This window comes from Chrysochloris asiatica, unplaced genomic scaffold, assembly GCF_000296735.1.
Source record: "Chrysochloris asiatica unplaced genomic scaffold, ChrAsi1.0 scaffold00002, whole genome shotgun sequence".
Lineage (NCBI taxonomy): Eukaryota > Metazoa > Chordata > Mammalia > Afrosoricida > Chrysochloridae > Chrysochloris > Chrysochloris asiatica.
In genome coordinates, this window is record NW_006408520.1 from 51,488,005 (window position 1) to 51,506,393 (window position 18,389).

At 37.9% G+C, this 18,389-nt stretch overlaps 1 protein-coding gene across 1 annotated transcript in view; it reads right to left on the reverse strand.

Moving 5' to 3' along the window:
• Nucleotides 1–18,389, reverse strand: part of TNNI3K (TNNI3 interacting kinase) — a 588,833-nt gene that overhangs the window by 152,811 nt on the left and 417,633 nt on the right. Inside the window, exon 20 of the mRNA XM_006831035.1 lies at nt 12,357–12,489. Within this exon, the coding sequence (XP_006831098.1) occupies nt 12,357–12,489 (133 nt within the window). The remainder of the gene's footprint in view (nt 1–12,356; nt 12,490–18,389) is intronic.

The following is an 18,389-nucleotide window of genomic DNA, read 5'->3' on the forward strand; positions in this document are numbered from 1 at the left end:
GCGGTAGTGAGGTTGGCCCAGGATCGGACATTGTTTCGTTCTGCTGTGCATGGGGTGGCTATGAGTCAGTTCCAACTCAATGGCACCTGACAACAACAACAATATCTAGTTTGGAGTGCTGGTGTGGCGCTGTGGGCTAATGCATCAGACTGCAAAGTTATTTGAACTGCAAGGTCGGTGGTTCAATCTCACCAGCTGCTCCTTGGAAACCCTATATGGGGTCGCTATGGATCAGAAGCAACTTGATGACACTTAACAAGAACAAAAACAACAATTTTCAGTTTAGCTTTGCTCTTAACTCTCTGAGAGAACTTAATTAATCCAATATGTCTCTAGGGATGTTCATTTCTATAAATGTACGATGAAGTAGTGAGGAGATCATGTAATGTTTATGAGCATGTGTTTTGGAGAGGCGTGCATTTAAGTCTTGACTACACTTCTTACTAGCATGTGATAATGAGCCCACCTCAAACTTAAATGCATTTGTTATTAGGATTCAATGAGATAATGCACATACAGCACCTGGCACTTTATTGGCTTTCATTTAGTATTAGCTGGTTTTGTTACTATTACTAATATCTATAGATCCAACGAACAAGGACTCAAATGTAACAATTGTGAGGCTGACACAGAACTAGGACATATTTCCTTCTGCTGTGTATAGGGTCACTATGTGTCAGAACTGACTCGATGCCACCTAACAACAATAGTAGAGCTAAAGGTTTTACTGATCCCTGTTTATCTGCACCTACAAACTGAAAGATGTGGCAGTTTGCCTCTGTAAAGACTTACAATCTTAGAAACCCTATGGAGCAGATTTATTCTGTCCCATAGGGTTGTTCTGAATCAGAATCAACTCAACTGGCAGTGGGTTTAAGAACTAAACATCTGAAACATTCTTGTACAATTTATGTTCTGTTTGAACCAGAAAAATTAGTTGCTTTTGAGACATATTCTCTCTGGGTATAAATCCCAAGCAAATATTATTTTGACTTACTGCAACTTGCTAAGCTACAAGCCATCTCTTCTGTCAATTACTTCAACTCATAATGCAATCTGGCCATTGCAGAAAGGATGGCTATGCAATTCTCCATGATGACGTAAATTAGTGACATATTGCTTTTGGATAAATTGGTACAGTAGTCTGACATCCTTAAAATAACCTACCACATTTTCTCTACTGTTTCATCAAATTAAATATCAGCATTCAGATAAAAAAGAGAACAATAATCATTGACTAAAATAAAATTAGTATAAACTTTTGTGTTCTAAAAGACACAGTTGATCCCACTTCACTGTTGTCAGTGTGTAAGGTTGTGGTGAGACAAAACAAATGTGTTCTATCATGTCAGCAAGTACTAAGATACACTCTTTGTTAAACTGACACTTTTCAATGATGTATCACTAGAATATATAGCATCTGAGAGGGACCGTGAGATTGCAATCTTGAGATTGTACTAAGAATGGCTTAATTTTTTAAAACCACATCCCATTCTCATTATAGACTGACAGAAGAATAGATTAATTTGCACCATTGTCTGTTCTCATTGCAATCTTTGTCAGTGTAATGAAGTATTGGAATGTTAATATCAGCTATATTCATAGAAATATCACCATCCACTGGACCAATTTGATTTTTCCAATGATCTGTGTAGTGATTGGTTGGTTCCTGTCTTTTCAGTGATAAAGTGATGAAGATTCATGCAGCAAACATCATTTCAGAACTTTAGTTCACTTCTAACTCCCTACCACTAGTCCATGGGAATCCTGTTATGGTGATGTGGGCTAATGCTCTGGACTGCAAAGTTGCTTTGAACTGCAAGGTCAGTGGTTCAAGCTTGCCAGTTGCTCCTTGGAAACCCTATTCAGGGTTGCTATGGGTCGGAACCGACTTGACAGCACCTAATAACAACAACAACAGTCCACATCAACAGCATGTCTGTACCTTTTAACACTATTATGTTCAGGATGTTCTAAAGCCCTGTTTCTGTATGGAGAGAAGAAGAACTATCTAATATTTAAGCAAGGGTTGCAAATTCAAATAGCTGCTAATATCAGACCTGTGACATAACTATGTCTTTGAATGTACTTTAATTCATATTTTTTCTAACATATGTGAGACCAAAAATTTTTTTTCTGCAATCCATTTTGTGTATAGGACTGACAGTTTGCAATTTTGAGACAGGACTGACAGTTTGCAACTCTGAATTAGAGTCTCAATATGAAGTCTTATCAAAATCAGGCAAGAATAAATTGGCAGATGCTCTTAATTTGCTGCCACATCCTTAGAGTCTGGCACTTAGAAATCCTCAGATATAGAGTTGAGTCTTCTTGTGAACCAGCTGGCATTACATACGAAAATGAAAGGAAACTGAGAAGCTCTCTTATGGCCCCAGTCTATAACCTGACAGTGGTCTATCTACAAAATTACTACCTGGTTACAAGGAAATTATATTGGATAAAAAACACAATTGATGGATTAATTCAACCTAGCCTTCTTTAGTTTCTCATGATATATCAAAACAGACTGCGCCAAGAAAGAAAATTGGGGAAGCAGGAGATGGTGTCTTTCTCTGAAATTTATCCAGACCAGTTCAGGTTTGTCCATACCTGTTCAGGTCATACCAGCTCGTCTCTCATCTTGCCTGGTTCTCTTCTTTCTGCCTGGCTCCACCTCTTGGCTCCTCTCCATTTAATCTCATCAGTCTTCTCACAAATCTGTTCCTCTTACTGCTGGCTAAAGCAGACACCTGCAAGTCATCAGTGTCTCCCCACATTGCATGGGTGAGAACTTTGAGGGATCAGGCAATGCCCCATTCCTGTTTGGATTCTTCCATTATTATCCCCACTTTGAAAGAAACGGACATATACTATGTTCAATAACTTTCCCAAAGTCACAAGACTCATGCTATCTTACACAATGTCAATTCTCTACAGTCCTACATTAGCCTTCAAAATGTTTTGTGTTTTTTTTTTTCCTTTGAAGTTGAATAACAAAAATATTTTAAAAATCTTTAGATTTCTAATAAATAGGTTCACTAGTTTATATGGCAACAGTGGGCATGAATCCCTGTGTTCCAAAAGGTGCCATTGTCTGGAGCTTGGTGGCAGCAACTCCTTGATGCAGAGCACATGACTTCCTGTTTACCAGACCAACCTGCATCTAACATTTACCAGCTTCCTTGGCCCTGTGGACATATGAACTAGTGATCCTTGAAACAAAGAATTCAGATACCACAGAGATGTGAATGTGATGTCTTCTTTGGCTCTTTCTATCCTTAGATAATAAGGTGAATTTACACATAATAAAAAGACATTCTGATGAAAAAATCTTCTGATTATATACCTCTCATTTGCATAGGAGTAGTGGGAATATTTGTTTTCTATTTTTATGTTTCTCCCAGGAGATAAGACCCAGTGAAGTCAGAAAGATGAGGTCTGTGTAATGCTGCTACTAATGTAATTGATAATGCTGCCACACATTGTAGACATGGATTTGCTCCTCGTTGTAAATGGCTAATATGTAGCTTCTATTGAATCTGATGCTTCACATATTTATTGCTAAACATATTCTAGATTGTCTAACCACTGCAATGATATTAGCAGGCTTGTTTCTTGATGCAAAGTCACTGTCTAACTTTAAAAATTCAACATCTGTCATATATAAATACCCTTTTCAGTACAATGCTGTAACTTTTAATATTTAGAACATAGGAATTTGATTTTGTTGTTCTTAGGTGCCATCGAGTCATTACCGACTCATAGCAGCTCTATACACAACAGAGGGAAACACTGCCTGGTCATGCACCCATCTCACAATCTTTGCTACACTTATGCCCATTTGCTGCTGCCCCTGTACCAGTCAGTCCATCTCATTGGGGGTCTTCCTCTTTTTCTCTGACCTTTTCCTTTACCAGGCCTGATATCCTTCTCCAAGGACTGGTCCCTTCTGATATTATGTCTGAAGTATGAGAGATAAAGTTTGGGCTTCCTGGCATCTAAGGAGCACTCTGGCTGAACTTTTTCCAACATAGACTTGTTTGTTCATCTGGCAGTCCATGGTATTTTTAATATTCTCCCACAGAATCATAATTCAAATGCATCAATTCTTCTATGATCTTCCTTATTCACTGTCCAAGATTATTTTTAGCGAAGATTTTTTAAGTGTTTTATTACATAATTTAATCTCTCCAAAAATAGTTAATTATTTCTCTAGGTCCATGAGTACCTTGAAATATTCATGTTATAGTTGTTGTTGTTATGTGCCACTGAGTCAATTTCGACTCATAGTAACCCTGTATAGGGTTTCCAGAGAGAGGCTGATAGGTTTAAACCACCCATCCTGCAGTTAGCTGTCCAGATTTATTCTACAGTACCACAGCAAGACCAATTAACAGATGCTAATGGGGTAGTCACAATGGGTCGGAAGCGACTCAACGGCACTTAACTTGGAGTGCAGTGGCTCCCCAAGATATGCACTAGTATAAGAACTGCAAGGTTGCCAATTTGAGCCCACCAGCCACTCAATGGGAGAAAGATGAGGCTTTCTGCTATCACAAACATTTAAAGCCTAGAAACCCTATCTATACAGGGTTACTACGAGTCAAAAGCAATTCTATGACACACAAAACAACAGCAATGGGGCAGATGATAATATTGATCCCTTGTTTATAACTAGAAAAATATAATGGATAGAAAGAAATTGCAAAATGGTGCAAGTAAATGCAACAATAAATATGATAATAATAAATGGTGACTTGAAGCATGGAAGGGAAAGCACTTTATTCAATGTGGGATAATTAAGGACCCTATTTTGGAAGTTAAAGTTAAGCTAAGACCTAAAAGTAGATTGGTATTGTTGCTGCTGTAGGTGCTAATTCACGGTGACAACAGGATGGAACACTGCCCAGGCCTGTGCTCTACTCACAACAGGAATTATTAGTGTAATCACTTTGTCAATCCATCTCACTGAGGGTCCTTCTCCTGTTCTATGACCCTCCTCTTTAATAAGATTGTTTTCTTCAGGCACTGATCCTTCCTGATAGCATGTTTAAAGTATTTGAGACTAAGTCCCATAATCCTTGGACCCAGGAAGCATTCTGACTATGCTTCTTCCAGGACAGATTTGTTCATTCTTCTGGAAATCCATGGTCATTAGATGTTCTTCACCAACACCATAATTTAAAGGCATTGATTATTCTATGATATTCCTTATTTACTGTCCAACTTTCACATTCATATGAGGTGATTAAAAATACCATGGTCTTGGCCAGATGCACCTTAGTCCTTAAACAGATCTTTGCTCTTGAGCAATTTAAAGTAGGTTTTGCTGCAGATTTGCCCAATATAATACATCATTTGATTTCTTGTCTGCTGTTTCTGTGAATGTTGATTGTGAATCCAAGTAAAGTGAAATCTTAGACAACTTCAATCTTTTCTCCATTTATCATATTTATTGGTTTAATTGTGAAGGTTTTTATTTTCTTCACAATGAGGTGTAATTCTTCACAAAAGACTGAAAGCTTCAGTCTTTAATCTTCATCAGTAAGTGCTTCAAGTCCTCTTCACTTTCAGCAAGCAAGATTGGGTCATCTACATATTGAAGGTTGCTAATAAGCCCTCCTCCCATCCTGATTCCATATTCTTCTTCATATTGTCTAACTTCTTGTATTATTTACTCAGTGCCCATATTGAATAAATATGGTGAAAAGATACAACTCAGATGAACATCTTTTCTGATTTTGAAACCACTCAGTATCCTCTTGTTCTGAGTACAATTAAGTGTTTCGGAATTCCCATTCTTTGCAATGCTATCCACAGTTTGTTAAGATCTACACAAATGCTTCTGCATAGTTAATATTGTACAGGTAAGCATCTTTCTAGTATTCTTTCAGCCTGATGTCAGCAATGCTATTCCTAGTTTCATGTCCTCTTCTTTAGGTAGAATTTCTGGCAGCTCTGTATCCATGTATTGCTGCAACTCTTCTTGAATTGTCTTCTGCGAAATTTAATTTCATGTGATATTAATGATACTGTTCAATAATTTCCACATTCTGTTTAGCCATCTTGGAATGGGTACAAATTTTGTTATTGTTGTTGTTAAGTGCTGTTGAGTCGATTCTGACTCATAGCAACCCTGTATAGGGTTTTCAAGGAGTGGCTGGTAAGTTTGAACTGCCAACCTTGTGGTTCAAACCAATCTTGGAGCTTATCCTGGAGCATGACACCAGGAGTCAATATTGCAACTCAAAGGTTGAATTTCTTCTTCAGTTCTTTCAGCTTAAGAAATTCTGAGTATATTCTTCCCTTTTGGTTTTTTAACTCCGTGTCTTTACATATTTAATTGTAATGCTGTCTTTATTTTCTCTTCTTGAGGTACACTTTTGTTTCTGTTCAGTTCTATCACTTCATCATTTCTTCCAGTTGATTTAGCTTCTCTGCATTGAAAAGCAAGTTTCAGAGTCTCTCCTGACATCTGTTTTTTGTCTTTTCTTTCTTTCCTGTCTTTTAAATGATTTTTTTGCTTTCTTCATGTATGATGTTCTTGATGTCATTCCACAACTCATCTGGTCTTTGGTCATTAGTGTCCAATGCATCCAATCTATTTTTGAGATTGTCCTGAAATTCAGATGGGATATATTCAAATCTATATTGTGATTCTCATGGACTTGTTTTAATTTTCTTCTGCTTCAACCTGAACTTGCATATGAGAAACTGATGGTCTGTTTTGAAGTCAACTGGAGGCTTTGTATGATATGGAGTTTCTCCATCATTTCTCTATGCAGAAGTAATAAATTGATTCCTGTGTATTTCATCTGGTGAGGTCATATGTATAATAACTATTTTTTACAATGAATGTTTCATTGGTCTTGCAATAGTCTGTCCTGGGATCTCTAGGGTAGTTTTTATCACCCAGGCCATACTTTTCAACTACTGATCTTTCACGTTCCAATCACCAGTGATTATCAAGGTATCTTGATGCATATTTGATCAATGTTAGATTAAAGAAGTTGGTAGAATTCATCAATTTCTTCATCACTAGCTTTAGTAGGTGGTGTGTAAATTTGGATAATAATTGTACTATCTGGTCTTCCTTGTAAGCATATAGATTATTCCATCACAGACAGCACTGTACTTCAAGACAGATCTTGAAATAATATTTTTGATGATGAATGTCATGCCATTCCTCAATTGTCATTCCCTGAGTAATAAACCATATGATTGTTCAACTAAAAATGGCCAAATACCTATCCATTTAGCTATCCAAATACCTATCGTTGTGGCTGTGAAGGGCTATCAAGTCGGTTCCAACCCATAGCGACCCTGTATAGGGTTTCTGAAGAACAGCTGCTGAACTTGAACTGCCGAGCCTTGCAATTAAAATGGTGTTGCAGTCTGGTTCATTAACCCACAGCACCAGACCAGGACTCCTAGTGCCTAGTATATCCATCTTTATGCATTCCATTTCATTTCTGATGTCTTCAATTTTCCTAGACCCATTCATTGTACATATGTTCCAATTATTAATGGATGCTTGCCAGGGTTGCTTCTCATTTTGAGTTTTGCTCCATCAGTAAACGAAGGGCACAAAAGCTTTACTCCTTCACATCATTAAAGTCAACTCACTATGAGGAAGCAATTCTTTCCTAGTTACATTATGAGTGCCTTTCAACCTGGCACCATATCAACAAATGTTCTGCTTTTAGTCATAAAGTTTTCACTGTCTAACCTTTTAGAAGTGATTTGCCTCTCCTTCTCCCTAATCTATCTTAGTCTAGAAGCTCTGCTGAAACCTGTCCACAATGGGTGACCTTGAGATATTTGAAACATTTGAAAGTGTAACAAATAACAAATAGGTGACCTTGAGATATTTGAAAGTGTGACAGTTAGTCCACTGGGCCAGTCGATGACAAGTCTATTCTATTCGCATCACTCTTCTTTCCTCTGCACATGGAGAGACCAACAGCTGTACCTTAGATATTTTTTTTGTGTGTGTGTTGTTGTTGTTATGTGCTATGGAGTTGATTCCGACCCATAGCGACCCTGCATAGGGTTTCTGAGGCTGGAAATCTTTACGGGAGCAGAAAGCCTCACCTTTCTCCCACAGAACAGCTGGTAGTTTCAAACTGCTGACCTTGCAGTTTGCAGCCCGATTCGTAACCACTACGCTACCAGAGCTCCTTAAAATAGATGTATTTTACATAGATGTATTTTAAGATGTATTAAAAGTTTAGATGAGCTTTTAAGATCCCAGATGCTACTCACCATAGTAGGATATAGACCATAGCAGCTGTGGACTATGTTATGCCAAACGACCATGGTGTTTCCTGAGACTATGGTCCTGAGCTCCTGGACGCAGCTCATAAACTTAAGATGTTTGATAATGTCTTAGAGGTTTTCAGCATTTTGCCTGCAGTACGCACCACCACATTCATAGTAGTATTTGTAGGAAAGATATTCTCCTTCAAACTCATATATTTCTGGATATATTCCCACTCTTCCTCCCATACCCATTCAGCCTGTTTCTCTGTCCATGTATCTAACCACATAATACTGTTGTTCCAAGGTTGTGAATATGTCACTATTTATCTCTAGCCCCGTTAGCCCTTGCATACCTCCCTGTGTCATCACCTGTCTTGATGAGCAAAGTTAAATTTTTGGAAGCTGACTGTAACCATAAAATGATGAATAGGTGATAGAGAAATTACAAGCAAACAAGGATCATTTAAGATAGTGTGCAGAATTGTACATGTGAAATGAGAAATGACAAGAAGGAAAGAATGTGCTAATGAAGAAGGCCGTAGTTTTGAGAGATATGTATTTAGAAAGTGGTGGTGGTGGTGGTTGTGTGCCATTGAATGGGTTCCAACACACAGCAATCCTGCATAGGGTTTCTAAGGCTGTAAATATTTACAGGAGCAGAAAGCCTCATCTTTCTCCCATGGAGTGATTTGTAGATTTGAACTGTTGACCTTGCAGTTAGCAGTCCTGCTGGTAACCCACTATGTTTATTTAAAAAGTAGAATATAAAAATAGGAAAATAACTGAAAAAAGGAAAGAAAAAAGAAAGAAAATAAAGAAGGAAGAAAGAAAGAAAAATGGTAAGAAAAAAATCAAGTATGACTGGGATTTCTACGTGGATCACTTTGGAAACGACAATATTCTCATATAGAAACTTATGGAGACATAACCTCAAATACTGCCTCTTCCATCTTTCAGGTGCAGAGAGTTTTCAACTCTTAAGTTATGTCACAAAACATCAACTCATTTGGTCTTTACAATAATTTTTGTGATATTCGTCAGTAACAGTATTTACTGAGAAAACTAAGCTTGTGAAAGCTCCCAGAAGCTATAAGAATGGCAACCTATAAAGGGAAACAAAATAAAATGCAGTATATATAGTAAGTGAAACAAAAGCTAGTGCTTCTAAAGCACAAAAAGTGAAATGGGCTGAGTAAGGCTAGTGATACAGGATCACATAGTCTTTCAGGATATGTTAAGGATTTCGAGATTTAATGCTAAGAATTTGGGAAGCCATAGAATGATATTAAGCAACAGTGACATAATCAGGTTTATGTTTACCTAGGGATGTATGGGGATTGAACAAGAATGGAAAAATGGAGAACAAGCTAAAGGCTATTATAGTGGTTCAAGTGATAAAGGTGATGATTTGAACTAGGGTGGTAAAGGATGACATGTTGAAAAGGAGATATTTTTGAGTTTTATGTCACCATTCTTATTCATTTGTGTACTGTAGAGTTTGGCAGTGCAAGATGGAAAGAAAAAGATATCAAAGGCATGCTAATTTGAAAGAAAAAAATAAAGTGATCTTTATTCACAGGTGACATAACCACATATATGTAGAAAATCCTTAAAAATACATGTAAGAACTGTTAGAACTGTTAGGTAGTGAGCTTAGTAAGTTTGTAGGACATTAGGTTATTAATAAAAATTCATTATAATTCTATATACCAGCAAAGAATAATTGGACATTGGAATTTTTTTAAATAACCTTTATAATAACACCGAAACCACAAAATACACAGTGATAAACCTAAGAATATGGGCAAGGTTTTTATGTTTGTATGCTGAAAACTATAATAAACATTGATGAGAGAAATTAAAGAAAACCTAAATTAAGGGATGTTGCTGTTAAGTTGTTAAGTGCCATCAAATTGGTTCTGATTCAACCACCCTGTATAGGGTTTTAGAGGAGTGGTTGGTGAATTTGAATCGCTGATTTTATGGTTCAAACTGACCTTGAGGTCAAGTGTTAATCCTAAGGGATGCTGTCGTTTAGCGCCGTCAAGTCAGTTCCAACTGATAGTGACCCTGTATAGGGTTTCCAAGGAGTGGTTAGTGAGTTTGAACTTTCAACCTTGTGGTTCAAATCGGTCTTGAGGTCCAGTGTTTTGTCCCACAGCACAACACCTAAGGGGTGGAAATACTATATTTGGAGTCCTGGTGTGGCACTTTAGGATAGGCTAGGACCATAAGTTCAGTGGTTTAAACTCATCAGTTGCTCCTCTGAAATCCTATACTGGGTTGCTATGAGTTGGAACCAACTTGATAACACTTACAACAACATACTGTATTTATGGATTGGAAAACCCAGTATAGTTAAAATGTTAATTCTCCCCAGATTGAGTCATTCAGTACCAACTGCCATCCAATTGATCCCCATTCATGGCAACCACTTCAGTGTCAGAGTAGAACTGTGCTCCATAAGGTTTTCTACACTGGGTTTTTCATCAGGAGGTCACCCAGTCTTCCTTTTGAGTCTTATCTGGGTGGACTCCAACCTTTTAGTTAGTAGCTGAGTGCTCAGGGACTCCAAAGAAATCCAATAAAATTCCATTATTTTCTTTTGGTAGAACTTAAAAAGCAGATTATAAAATTTATATGGAAAACAAAGACACCTACAATAGCTAAAGTAATTTCAAATAGACTAGACCAACACCATGAGTCCGCCTGTGGCAATGTGGATAAGCATTGGTCTGTTAACTACAAGGTCAGGGATTCACACTTACCAGCTGCTCCTTGGAAACCCTATACAGAATTGCTATGCGTTAAAACCAATTTGATGGCATTTAACAACAACAAACCAACACCAAATCAGTTGCTGTTGAGCTGGTTCCTATTCACAGTGACTCTATAGGACAGAGCAGAATTCCCATAGTGTTTTCAAGGCTGTGATCTTTACGTAGGTCCACTGCCACAACTTTCTCCTGTGGAGTGACTGGTGGGTTCACACTGCCCACCTTTTGGTTAGCAGGTTAGAGCTTTAAGCATTGTACCAGCAGTATTCCTTTTTAAAAAAATTCTACTATGGTTATAAATAAGTAATTAGAGTTTAGTGTGGCAAAATATAAGACCAACTCTATAACATGAGTTATAAGGAGCTCTGGTAGCATAATGGTTACGAATCGGGCTGCGAACCTTAAGGTCAGCGGTTCGAAACTACCAGCTGCTCCGCGGGAGAAAGATGAGGCTTTCTACTCCCATAAAGATTTACACCCTCGGAAACCCTATACAGGGTCGCTATGGGTCGGAACCGACTCGATGGCACATAACAACAACAACAACAACATAGGCACTAATAATAGGGTTTACATAAAACCTGAAGTATGTGTACATTTTGACTGTGATTAGAAACCCAGCCTCCACTTTCTACATGCACATGTTGTTGTTGTTAAGTGCCATGGAGTCTGTTCTGACTCATAGTGACCCCGTACAGGGTTTTCAAAAAATGGCTGGTGAGTTTGAACCTCTGATCTGTGGTCCGGTGCTTTATCCCACAGTGCCACAGAATATAATACACATTATAAACAGAAACTAGGCTCACTAACAAGGCCCCTTTTTTTCATATATCCATATATATACTATAAAAGTATTAAGAAAAGCAACTCTCTTTTATATAATGTGAGATGCATAGAAAGCAGTCCTGATAAGTCATTTCTATGTTGCTACTTCCAGCTCACCCCTATTTACACACTAAAAAGGCATTTCTAAAACCTATTTTTAGAAAGTAAATATTACATTGTCTATACTGTTTGTACCTATTTGCCATATAGTTACAGTCATTTGCTAGTTCTATTAACAACTCATAAATCAAAGCCATACCCTTCAGTAAAATGTACCTACACTTTTGTATGCCTGAGTCTAAAATCACAGAGTTAGGTCATTAACTTTTCTAGATTCGGCACAAACCTTAAAACAATTTGACATCGATTACTTACCTCCCACTTTGCCATCCTACTGAGAATAATCATTTGAGGGGGGTGTGCGTTTCTTTCAGTTATGAAAATGCACTGAACTTTGGAATGCAGATAAATTTTAATTGCAACATATCTTACCTGGCTTGAGATGAGCAAATGGAATTTCTCCGGTGAGGAGTTCCCAGAGACACAGAGCGTAGCTGAAGACATCCGCTTTGATGGTGTACCGAGTGCATTGAGTGAAGACTTCAGGAGCCATCCAACGGAGGTTCTGCAAGTCAAGAAATACTCACAGGTCATTGACCAAGTATTTGGCTTTTCCACTGTAGAACAGTGTTCTTCTAAATAAGGATTTGTTAAGATGTCTCAGATGCTTTTCAAAGATATATATATATATATATAAGCATAACATAGGGTATAAAATAAAATGTTATTGATACTGCCCTCAGTGTGTATAATAAACTGGTTCCATCTTGTTATCTGTTGCTGTTTTGTTCTCACAGGACACATTTTTATTTACTGAAAACAGTATAAAATCCATAATTCTTCTAAAAACACCACATATTAATCATCAAGAAACTCTGCCCGTTATAAAATGGTTGCCCTAACAACAGCATAGAATATAACAAATTATGGGTAACTCTGAGAAGAATAGGAAGTTCAGATCACTTAATTGTGCTCTAGCAGATCTAGTACATAAACCAAGAGGCAGTCGTTCAAAAAGAACAAGAGATATTTCACAGTTTAGAATCAGGAAAGGTATGTGTCAGGGTTGTATCTTTTTACCATACTTATTCAATCTATATGTTTAGCAAATAATCTGAGAAACTGGACTATATAGAGGATGTAAAGTCAGGATTGAAGGAGGACTCATCAACAATTTGAGATGCACAGATGACATAACCTTGCTTGTTAAAAGTGAAAAGGACTTAATGCACTTACTGATGAAGAACAAAGATTACAATATTCAGCATGGATTACATCTTAACATGAAGAGAATAAACATTCTCACAACTGAACCAACAAGCAACATCACGCTAAACAAACAAATAAAAAAACACAGATTTCATTTTACTTAATCCACAATCAATGCTCAGGAAACCAAATGACATATTGCTTTGGACAAATCTGCTGCAAAAAAAAATTCTTTTAAATGTTAAAAAGCAAAGATATCACTTTGAGAACTAAAATGTGCCTAACTCAAACTATGGTATTTTAATTGCCTCATATACATCTGAAAGCTGAACAATGAATAAGGAAGACCAGAGAATTGGTACCTTTAAATTATAGTGTTGATCAAAAAATATTAAACATACCATGAACTACCAGAAGAATGAACAAATCTGTCATAGAGGAAGCAAAATAAAAATGCTTCATAGAATCAAGGAGGGCAAACCTTTGTCTCATGTACTTTATTGTTAGGAGAGACCAGTCCCTGGAGAAGGACATCATACTTAGTAAAGTAGAGGGTCAGTGAAAAAAGAGGAAGACCTTCAAGGAAATATATTGACAAAGTGACTGCAACAAGAGATTCCACATTAACAACAATTATGAGGATGGTACAGAACTGGGCAGTATCCTTTTATTGTATATAGGGTTGCTATAAATCAGAGACGACTCAGAAGAACCTAATAATAACAACAACAGCAGACTTGTTGTTTATTTATGAACATCTTTCTTCTAGAAGCCTTATGAATTTCTGAATAGGCAGCCATGAATTTATACAGGCACTCTATGATTACCTGGGATTGAATCAGGTCATGTGGGAGACACTGTCCCTCCTTTAAGCCTTTTGTTTGTAATTTAGCAAGTCACTTTTTTGTGACCTTATGGATTCCTAGTGTGGCACTGTAGGATCAGCACTAGACTGAGAATCACAAGGTCAGCAGTTCAAACTCACCAGCTGCTCCCTAGAAACTCAATAGAGAGTCACTATGAGTTGGAACCGACTCGACAGCACTTAACAACAACATATGACCTTATGACTGAGGAGAGTAAGGACCATAGGGGAGTGTCCAGAATATCATAATAAAGCAGATTGCTTATTGGAAAAATCCATTTTATCGTATTTCCTTTGTTTGTTCAGATACGTTATTCTGTGCAGTAATCCAGAAGAAAAGATGCTACAAATTACTCAGAACAAAGTTTGAGTCTCGTATTTTAAATGACATTCTTCATATTCTCGTCATTTAAAGATACATATTCTTCACTTGGAGTCCTGGTGTGGCACTGTGGGTTAATGCGCTAGACTGCAAAGCTGTTGAACTGCAAGGTTGGTGGTTCAAGCTCACCAGCTGCTCTTCGGAAACCCTATACAGGGTTGGTATGGGTCAGGATCAACTTGATGGCACTTAACAACAACAACAACATTCTTCACTTAAAAAAATAAGTTTCCATTATGAATGCATACGTGCAACTTTGGTTTATTTATGGTTTAAGTGGCCGAACAATGGATTTTAAGTTGTTGTTGTTAAGTGCCATCAAATCAGTTCTGACTCATAGAGTATAGGGCTTTGAAAAAGTAGTTGGTAGATTTGAACCATTAACCTTGTGGTTAGCAATCCAGTGCTTATCCTTTACCACCACACTAGACTGCTGGATTTTGACTTAAGATATGAAAATTCTAGTGCTGGGAAACTCTGGACAAGTTACTTAGCTTCCCGGACTTCAGATTTCTCAAAGACAAAATAAAGAATTCAGGCCCTTTCAGCGAGAAAATTCCATGGCTCCATAGACTATCAATGAACACATCCTTTCTACTTCCACTGATAGAAACCAGGATTATTTCATTACGTTATCTGAAAATCTGTGCCTAATGTTAGCTGCAGATAATCCTTTTGAAGTGCTTATCTTATTTTGAAATCATGCATAATTACAGCTTTCCAAGATGACTTTTTTCCTGATTATGGTACTCATATGCAATTCTTCCTCATGAGCTTTCATATTCTAAACAGCCTCCATTTATATAGCAGATTATACATTGTGTCATAACACTGAAAAAGTAGGAGCAGTCATATACTAGGTCCCTTTTTTGCACAGGTGAGCAATAGAATGATTAGGGAAATTACATAAAGTCACATAACTAATAAGAAGCAAAATAGCCTTCAAAATACTTAAAAATCTAGAGTAGCACTCAGCCTTAAAGACTATGCCACTAGAATAAGAAAATAAATATTACTTGCTGTTGGTTCAATTCAATTAAGTTCCATTCAACAAAAGTTAGTTTGTGAGTCTCAGCTGACTGCATTTTAGAATCACCTGTAAAACATAAACAAAAAAATACAGGTGCCCAAGCTCAACCCCTAGAAAAATGAAGCACTATTTCCAGGAGTTAGATTCAGACATTGTTCTTTTTTAGATTCCTAGAGATTTTAATGTACAGCCCATATGGTTTCAAAGGCTGTTATTTTTATAGAAGCAGATTACCACAGCTATCTCCTAAGGAGCAGATGGCCACTCTGTGTCCCAAACAGGAGTCTTGGTGACACATGGGTTAAACATTCAGCTGCTAACCGAAGGGTTGACTGTTCAAACCCATCAGTTTCTCCTTGAGAGAAAGATGTGGTAATCTGCTTCCATAAATATTACAGCCTTTGAAACACTATTTGTGGTTGCAAAATGCCGACAAGTCCGTTCCAACTCATAACAACCTTGTAAAGGATTCCCAAGGAGCAGCTGGTGGGTTTGGACCACGGACTTTGAGGTTAGCAGTCCGATGTTTATCCTATAATACCACACCAGGACTTCCTGAAACCTTATGGGATGGATGATTCTACTCTGTCTTACAGGATTTCTGTAAGTCAGAATCAACTCAATTGCATAGAATTTGCAATTTTTGTTTATGTCTCATATGCAGATGCCATTTGTGTCAGAGTACAACTATATATGAGATGATTTTCAATGGCTGGATTTTTTTGGAAGTAAATCAGCAGGTCTTTCTTCTTGGCACTTCTGGACAGACTTGAACCCTTAAACCATTCAGCTAGCAGTAGAGTGTGTTACGGAATCAATTCCACGGCAACTGGTTTTTTACTGATTTATGCCCTATATAGTGCATGAGGACTAGACTAGCGGGTCTGACCAAAGGAGAACTTAGTCTTCACACCTTTTTACCTCATCTACAACTTTCCACCCTCCTCATTCATGCTAACCATTCTGGTCTTGAACACACCAAACACTCTTCTGCCTCAAGGCCTTTGCAAATACTGTTTCAATCCTGTCTGCAATGTTTTCCCCCTTGAGTCACATGGGTGGCTCCCACTTCCATTTTTGCACAAATGTGAATTACCTTATTAAATGTTATATTTCCCTGTCATCCAATCTAAACCACACCAAAGTATTAATTTACTTTGCTTCATTTTCTTGTCTTCACACTTATCACTATCTGATATATTATATATGTGTTAGTTTGTTTATTTTCTATAGACGGTTTCATGAAAACAAAATTTTTATTTTATTCACTGCTATATCTCCAGACCCTAGAAGAATGTCTGGCACTCAGTTGGAGTTCTGCAAAGACTCACTGAACGAATGAGTGATATCTAACTGGGAAAACCAGTGTGTATAAATCTACTTACAATACAACAGTGTCCATCATGTGGCTCCTGCCTTCCTCTCTAACTCATCTCCTGCTTTCTTATCCTCACACTGTCCATGCCAACAATGCCATGGACAGTCTAGAAGCTCTTCTAGAAGTCTGGCATCCCACCCCCTCCCTTGCTTCTTTGTTGTTGTTTTGTGCCGTGGAGTCGGTGCCGACTCATAGTGACCCTATATAGGGTTTCCAAGGCTGTAAATCTTTACGGGAGCAGAAAGCCTCATCTTTCTCCCATGGAAGGGCTGGTAGTTTCAAACTGCCGACCTTGAGGTTTACAGCCTGATTCATAACCACTACACTACCAGATGTTAAATACAGGCTGGCATCCTCTTTCACTCTCTTCATCCGTGCTTAATTCCTATTCATCCTTCTCCTGGGCTTCCATAATAATTCGGTGTACCTGTCTCACTGAACTTCCATATTGCTTTAAGTCTATTTGTTTATTACCATGTTTCCCCCACTAGACAATGACCTATTTGAAGTCAAGGACATAATTTAAATTTTATTGTACATTCTTGTCCTTTGCACGATACCTGACATGTGGTAGGCGCTAAATAAGTATTTGTTGAATAAATGGATGTGTACAAAATAGCATTGAACAAAATGCTACAAAAGCACCAAGGACAAAAGATTGTCTGTGTATGTAGGTATGTTTGTGTTTGGGGAAGGAAGCAGGATGCTGATATAGGTAACTTGTCTGGGCCTTGCAAGATGAAAAACTTCATCCAGGTGAGGTGCAATGAAGGGCTTTCCAAGCAGATGATGAAACACACTCTAAATTGTTCAAAGTAAAAGTAAACAGCATGCTTGGGGATGGCCAGAAGGTGTGTGTGCTGGGGCACAAGGGGCTCGGAAGACATTGTGGTGAGGCTAGAAAGGTGCACTAGAATCTGACCCAGAAGGGAAGAAAGCAAAGGGATTTTGATTTTTTTCCCCTTACTCTGTGCTTTTGTAGCATTTTGTTCATATTGCTACTGTGTATTATTTTGTTTGTTTGTTTGAAATCTGCTATACCCTTTTAATCAGTATTCAACAAACATTTATTGAGAATTTACCATGTTCCAGGTACTGTACAAAGAAATAAGAATGCAAAATGTAAAACTTAATCCTCAACTCGTTTTATAGCCATTTACCCATTAAATGCCAACTCCACTACTTAATGTTGTTGCTGTCAGCTGCTGCCGTGTCAGCTCCCCACCACCCCCAACTCATGGTGACGCAACACAGAATGAAATGGCCCTGTGCCACCCTGATGATTAGCTGCAGATTGGATTGTTCTGACCCATAGGATTTTCATTGTCTAATTTTTGGAAACGGATCCCTTGGCTTTTTTCCTTCTCTATTTTTACCTGGAAGCTCCAACGGAATCTGCTCAGCACCTGTTTTTGTGGTTGTTATGTGCCGTCGAGTCGGTTCTGACTCAAAGCGACCCCGTACAGGGTTTCCGAGGCTGTAAATCTTTACAGGAGCAGAATGCCTCATCTTTCTCCCGCGGAACAGCTGGTAGTTTCGAACTGCTGACCTTGAGGTTCGCAGCCCGATTCATAACCACTACGCTACCAAAGCATCGTAGC